The 7566-nt window shown below is 36.6% G+C and overlaps 1 protein-coding gene across 1 annotated transcript; it reads left to right on the top strand.

Moving 5' to 3' along the window:
* The first annotated feature begins 798 nt into the window (after window positions 1–798).
* LOC133701700 (katanin p60 ATPase-containing subunit A1-like) lies at window positions 799–7200 on the top strand. Its single transcript, XM_062125724.1, has 7 exons — window positions 799–1283; window positions 1377–1854; window positions 3592–3786; window positions 4010–4254; window positions 4631–4789; window positions 4937–5024; window positions 6687–7200. The coding sequence occupies exons 1-7, from the start codon at window positions 1141–1143 to the stop codon at window positions 6966–6968; spliced, it is 1590 nt and encodes a 529-aa protein (XP_061981708.1). The 5' UTR covers window positions 799–1140; the 3' UTR covers window positions 6969–7200.
* Window positions 7201–7566: the final 366 nt, after the last annotated feature.

The raw sequence follows: 7566 nt of genomic DNA, 5'->3' as shown, positions 1-7566 counted from the left end.
GTTGGTCAAATCGAATACAAAAATTAAATGGAATAAAATGCTTAGGGATGAAATTGAAAAAAAAGCTTCAACAAGCATAAAAAGCAAAACAAATAGCAATAAAAATAGTAAGTACCAAATTGAAAACATAAATAAAAAGAAAACCTTTGTATTTTTTCAAGAAGAAAAGAGACAAATGAGGGACGAAAAGAAAAAAATCCACCAAAACCATGCTAGTGGTCGAACATTGGCATACACCACCCGCTGAAAAGACCTTGATGAGCTGTTCTGAATGCCACCATAAAAGATGGTGTTTAGCCGTTGGAGGAGCTCACACTTGTCGCTAGAAAAGTTGGGCTCCTTCCACTCATATATGCTAACAACTTTTTATTTTTTAATTTTTTTAAATGTATTAAAAGACCAAACTGACCTTTACTTAACTTGAAAATAAAAAAAAGCCCTAGACAACAACTGCATGATTTTGACTTAAAAAGTAATTTAGACATTTTAATGAGTTATTTAAATTGAAAATTAAAAAAAATACCCCTACACAACAGTTATTTAAAATTTGCTTTTTAAGTATATTTGAGTGCAAAAAGAAAATACTAATTTACTTCTATTCAATTTTATAATAATAAATATATATAATAGAAAAACTATATTGCCCCCGAAACTAAGTTATTTGAATTTGTCAATAAAAGGCAAATTTATAATTCACTGTGCAAGTCCGTGAGGGTGTCCGTAGTGAAACATGACATCATAACCATTGCATGCTTGCCTTCAATACAAAAGAGAGAGAGGCCCGGACTCTACTGTCCCATTTTATTTGTAATAAACAAACCTACACTTAATTTACAAGAAACGTCACCGTTTCTTGTATCCATAATAATAGAAAAAAAATCTTTTAGCAGTCCACATATCCCAGGATCCTCCTCCTCCTCCGCCGTAAACCACACACGACACAAAGTTGTTACTTCACCAGGACTAGAAAGACTCAACACACCAAACACACACAGTAGAACTACAAGAAGAAGAGGGAAGCAAGCAAGCAAGGTCAATCCTGTAATTTTCATTGAGATCAACCCCCCAAACTAGCCGGAGCCTGGAGTCGAGAGGTAATGAAAGGCTAGAAATTAGGGATTCTATTGTGAGAAAGCAAACATGGTGGGGAGTGGGAGTTCACCAGCAACGGCGGCGCTAAGTGGCTTACAAGATCACTTGAAATTGGCAAGAGAATATGCTCTTGAAGGCCTCTATGACACTTCCATTATCTTCTTCGATGGTGCCATTGCTCAGATCAACAAGTATCTAAACCCACACACACATGCTCTATCTCTTTCTGCTTCTGCTTATAAATAGTTGTTTGGATCTAAATTAATAATGTTTATTTTTCTCAGGCATCTAACGACGCTTGACGACCCTTTAATTCGTACAAAATGGATGAATCTGAAGAAATCCCTTTCAGAGGAGACTGAAATTGTAAAACAATTGGATGCTGAGAGAAGGGCTTTTAAGGAAGCTCCTGCTGCCAGGCGCGTTGCTTCTCCCCCCATTCATGCTAAATCCTCCTTTGTTTTCCAGCCATTAGATGAGTACCCTACTTCCTCTGCCGCGCCCATCGATGATCCTGATGTTTGGAGGCCGCCCAGTCGGGACACTACCAGCAGGAGACCCACTAGAGCTTCCCAAGTAGGTTTAAGGAAGTCGCCACAAGATGGGGCCTGGGCTCGTGGTGCTTCCACTAGGACGGGTACCACTGGACGTGGTGCCAAGACCGCTGCTTCAAGTAGGGTGAATTCGGGAGTCAGAGCGTCGACAACTGGAAAGAAAGGCACTGGCACGGGCACTGGAAAATCTGGAAGAGGAGACTCAGCTGTAAGTTGTCTCCTGTCCATGGTGGTACAAGTATTTGCAGCATTCTTCACTATTTATTCTAAAAAAAAAGTGAAATAGTGTTTGCCTTTGCTGGCATAGTCTGCTTTGGAGTTTGCGAATTCTTTTGCCCCAGCTTAAATTTATGTTAATTGGATGTCAAAATTTATGGTTCTAGCATCTGGAAATGCATTTTGTCGTGTAGAAACTCAATATATATATATTGGAATTTCTATGGTGCTAATATACTCGATGCAAATGACAAATATTGGCAAGCAGGAAACAATACCTGTGGTAGAATAGAATTGGCTGAATTCTTTTGTTGTCCTTTTGTTTTGCTTCTGTTTGGATAGTCTTTAGATCTTTCTCTTAAGTAAGATTTTGAATTTAGTAATGAATCTTGGATTTTTTCGAGGGGAGTGGAAGAGGTTTTATTTTGTGGGTTTTGGAAGGCAGAAAGATCATGACATTTTATAGCGATGTGCTGTCAGTGCTATCATTTGGCGCATTTGGATGGAGAGGAATGAGAGGATTTTTAATTACCATCTCTTGTTAAAGAAGCTGTTGTGCGATAGGATATGCTTCTTGGCTTCATTGTAGTGTCATGATTTTGAAGGCACTTCTTTAGCAGATATACAAATGAATTGGAGTGCTTTATTATTTTGAACTAGATTACTGTTTCTTTTTGTTATTTGGGAGGTTGTCTTATTCTCTTTTTGTAAATTATTCTCTTCCATCACTGTAATAAATTTTATTTTATTTATCTAAAATGAAAACGAAAAAGAAAAGTACATGTGACTGTATTCTGTTTGGTTTTATCCTAACAGGAGTTTGTCTTTCAAATGTTTCTCAGATATTAGCATTGCAGATGTCCACAAATTCTCCCTTTTCAACTTTATATTTTGTCAAACAAGTTTAGTTTTGATTTCAATGTATTTACCCTTGTTATGACTCTTTAATAGAATGATTAGGTGATAGAGGAGGGAAGAAAAACCATATTTGCTTGGGGATGGAAATGTAACAAGAAAGTGGGGTTAATAGAAACCTGTTTTCCACTCAAACCTCTCCTTTTCAACCTTCTCAATTGAGTTCCAGTGGGGGAAATGTAAATTTGAATGAAAACAGTCTCATGATCCTCTTTTTTGATATAATTATTGCCTTTTTTCTCTCCCAGGACCCAGGAGTCAAAGCATATTCTTTTAGTTCTTCTGTACTTGTTATGTGTATTCAATTCTTATTAGTCATGTCATGTGCATATCCATATTAGGTTGTTTGCTGGATATTGATAAGAAAGAAGGGGGTTGCCGTGTTTTTTTATAGGATTTAACTGCTAGATAGCTGGAATAATCATGGCAACATTGTTCAGGTGGTAAATGAAGACCTGTTTGATGACATCACAAACAGAATGCATGTGGTTATGGAGAACAACATAGTAATGTTGGAATTATGAAGAAAGTTATAGGCCCTATATTTGCTAATTTGTAGAATATTCTTATTTTATATAATCAGATGGATTGCACCGACACCTTTTCATGGGGTTCTTTTCTTTTTTGCTTTTCAATTTTTTTAAACTATTTGTGGAATGTTTAGTCTATATTACTCTTGTCATTTGGTGTCACAAATAGTGATTTAACATAAGTTTCCTAGTAATAAATATGATGTGAATTATACTTTATTATATTTGTTTCATGTCTAGATTTGTGTTCATCATGTGAACTTATTTGCAAGTGCAATTGCTAGAATGGAGATGCTGAAGATGGAAAGAGGAGGCCACAATATGAGGGACCAGATCCTGACTTGGCTGAGATGCTTGAAAGGGATGTCTTGGAAACTACTCCTGGTGTAAGATGGGATGATGTTGCAGGACTCAGTGAAGCAAAAAGACTTCTAGAGGAAGCTGTTGTCCTTCCTTTGTGGATGCCTGAATATTTCCAGGTATTCTTACATGGTTGAAGCTGAATTATAATTGTAGTTTGCTTTCTCATCATGTGGTGTTTCTAGGTTCTTTATGTTATAAATTCTGCACATCATGTATTTTTTGGAATTGAGATGATATCTTACCATATGCTGAAATATGTTTTTATCAACATATATCCTTGGTCTAGCTAATGTTACAGGCCTTTTCATTTCTTGTCTTAATTATATTTTTTGTGGGCAGGGAATCAGGAGACCTTGGAAAGGCGTTCTTATGTTTGGCCCTCCTGGTACTGGGAAGACGCTACTTGCTAAAGCTGTTGCTACTGAGTGTGGTACAACATTTTTCAATGTTTCATCTGCTACATTAGCTTCAAAATGGCGTGGGGAGAGTGAACGGATGGTTCGGTGCTTGTTTGATCTAGCACGAGCTTATGCACCAAGTACAATTTTCATTGATGAGATTGATTCTCTATGCAATGCTAGGGGGTGAGTTTATCATCCATTCTCATGAAGGTCAAAGTTTCAGTACACTATGATTGCATGCTATATCCCTAAATCTTTTATCATGATAGGCATTTTAATCTGCATTAAAATTTGATGTGCTCTGTATATGTCGCAAGTATGGGAAGTTGATGTATAAATTCTAATTTGAATCGTTAATACACCTATAGTCTCTCTCTTTCTCTCTCTCTCTCTCTCCCACACACACACGCCCACGTGCGCCCACACACAGAGATCTCTTCCTGCTCATGAATTCAGATTCTTGAAGTTGTTTGCTCTGCTGTGTATGAACTGATTGTTCAACTCATTTTTTTTCCATCATTAAGATTGAATCTGGTTTTGTATGACTTCAATTCTTCAGGGCTTCAGGGGAACATGAATCATCTCGAAGGGTGAAATCTGAACTTCTGGTTCAGGTAGATGGTGTAAACAATAGTTCCACTGGCGAAGATGGCAGTCGGAAAATAGTGATGGTTTTGGCTGCTACTAACTTTCCTTGGGATATAGATGAAGCACTGAGGTTTGTTCATTGTCTTCTCGTAAATATTTTTGAGATTTTCTTGCATTCTGGAATTCTAAGATCTATCCTAAATGGCAATCTGTCCAAGATGTTATACAGCATCCTCATTACTCTGGTTTTCTCTTATGTGACGTAAATGCAATGCAGGAGGAGGTTGGAAAAGCGTATATATATTCCACTTCCAAATTTTGAGAGTCGTAAGGAGCTTATTAGGATCAATTTGAAAACTGTCGAGGTAAATTGATTGTGCCAATTGATATTGTATTTTGCAGTGTTATTAGATTAAGGTCTTCATCCACTTTGATTCATGGTATATAATACAGAGCCTGGATCAAGGTAAATCATTCTTTGTGCTGTTATTGTTAGGCCGCACTTCACTTTGTCAGCTGGTGGTATTGATCTATGATACCTTTAGCCCTTTCCTTTGTTTTGTTCCCCTTTCCTTTTAAGAATAATGACAATTGTGTAAATAATTCTTTCGAACAACATTACTTTTTGCGAGAGTAGGCAAATATCTCTCTAAAAGTAGGAATAAACTGTAACATGGAATTTGCTCATTTCATTTTATGTAGTAAACAACTGTATGATTGTTTGAAGGAAATTCCTTCACTTGATAATAAACCATGTAATTGAGCATGTAATCAAAATCTATATGATGGTTTGATGGAAATTCCTTCACTTAATAATAAACTATGTAATTGAGCGAACGTTGAGGTTAAACTGCCATGCTAAGCGGCATAAGGTGGCAAATGGAAACTGGAAGTGGACAATAGCTGAGTAGGGTTCTGCATGATTCCAATTTGAATTATTCATAAGTGACAGTTTTTAGTTTCTAGTTTGGTTTTTTTTTTGAATGAAGGAGTAAAGAGGATATAAGAAAAATACGAATCATACAAATAGTTAGCCTGATTCACATGTCTATGGTACCAAATCCAGTCAATTGTTGTGGATAACAAAGAGTTGAATGAAAGGGCTGCATTATCTGTCATTTGTAAATTTTGTGAGGCTGTTGTTAGGTAACCTCGATTAGCCAGACATTGGGATGTTAGGAGAGAGAGCACTGTGCCAGAAGGTGCACATTGATTAGCCATTGTAGATTTATTGCAAGAACTTCCGATCAATGTCTGTAGGCTACTCATTTGGATGCTTTTGACTTTGGGTCATAACTCATAACGCATGGTACCTAAACATGGATTTAACTTTGGGTCATAATTCATAACACATATGTTACCTAAACATGGATTTAGCATTTAGAACATAGAGCTACACATTCAATAGAGCATATTTGATATATCTTCATAATTTCATGCAACAGCATTGATACTATGAAGCCATTGTGATGATTTTCAATAATTCCTCGGTTATAAAATGGCTTAATATATAATTTCTTGATCATATGATCTGCACTCTTATACTTGTTTGGTTGCATGACAAACTCATTCTGTCTGTGTGATCTACTGTCATTTCATTCAAAATATATAAAGAGTCCTTTTGGGAACGCGAAACTGCATTCCCTCAAATTTCATTTTTTTTTTGTTTTTTTGCTATTTTATTTAATGTTTTCAGATCGTTTTAATATGCTGATCTCAAAAATGATTTTTAAAAAATAAAAAAACATCATTTTGATGCATTTCTAACGAAAAGCACTTTGAACTGCAACCATTACCACAATCCTAAACATACCTGAAGTTTGCTTTCCAGGAATAAGATCCTTGATTTCTGTAGAGCTCAAGTTGGTTCTTGGGTTTGTTTCTATTCCCTTATTTTGCTGTTCAGTGTTGTTACCAAGGTTCCCTGTAAATGACAATCTCAACCATGCGAGTCCATTTGATGCCTTCAATGTGAAGCGTGGAGCAACCATAAAGAGTACACATCGATTAACATTGTTATTGTACAGGTGTCCACTGATGTCAACATTGATGAGGTTGCTCGCAGGACAGATGGATACAGTGGAGATGATCTAACTAATGTTTGCAGAGATGCTTCTTTAAATGGGATGAGGCGAAAGATAGCGGGCAAGACACGAGATGAAATTAAGAACATGCCTAAGGATGAGATTTCAAACGATCCTGTTGCAATGTGTGATTTTGAAGAAGCCTTGCGGAAGGTTCAGCGCAGTGTTTCCCCATCAGATATCGAGAAGCATGAGAAGTGGTTCACGGAATTTGGATCAGCCTGAGGGAGATGAGACTCATCTTGAGATGAAGACTCCTGCTGATTGGTATTTTCTTTACACTTGTTTCACTGGGAATGATATTTTTATTTTGGCATTGATTTGATTGATTGTAACCCATTTGTTGGAAAGGGCTAATATTATTGTGTTATTACTGTAATCTCCTGTAATGTAATGGAATTCCTTTTGACAACCTTTTGCCCTTTTGGCCGGATAAATACAGTGCTGATTTAACCAATTACACTGGAAAAGAATAATCTATGCATAACTAGTAGTGATTGACAAATGCCCCTTGCTGCAGGTTGTATAGAATATTCCCCTGAGCTAATTAACGATGTGTTTGGGAGAGCAAAAATTGTCGGGGAAGAAAAGGGAAGGAAAGAATTTTGGGGAATGTGATATTTTTTTGTTAGGAAGGTGAGGGAGACATGAAAATGGAGAGGAAATTGAGGAGAAATTTTTTTTGTTGGTCTGCAACACCCTCTCCAGAGCGGACATAAATGACCGGACCGGTAGGAAAGTAAAGCCGTGTTTGGGATTGTGGTCGGAAAGTGTTTTTAAAAAATATTATAATTTTTTTATATTTTTTTAAATTAATATAGTT

Source organism: Populus nigra, chromosome 8, assembly GCF_951802175.1.
Source record: "Populus nigra chromosome 8, ddPopNigr1.1, whole genome shotgun sequence".
NCBI classification, from domain to species: Eukaryota; Viridiplantae; Streptophyta; class Magnoliopsida; order Malpighiales; family Salicaceae; genus Populus; species Populus nigra.
Note: the sequence above shows the minus strand (reverse complement) of the source record. Positions and strands in the feature narration are given on the sequence as shown.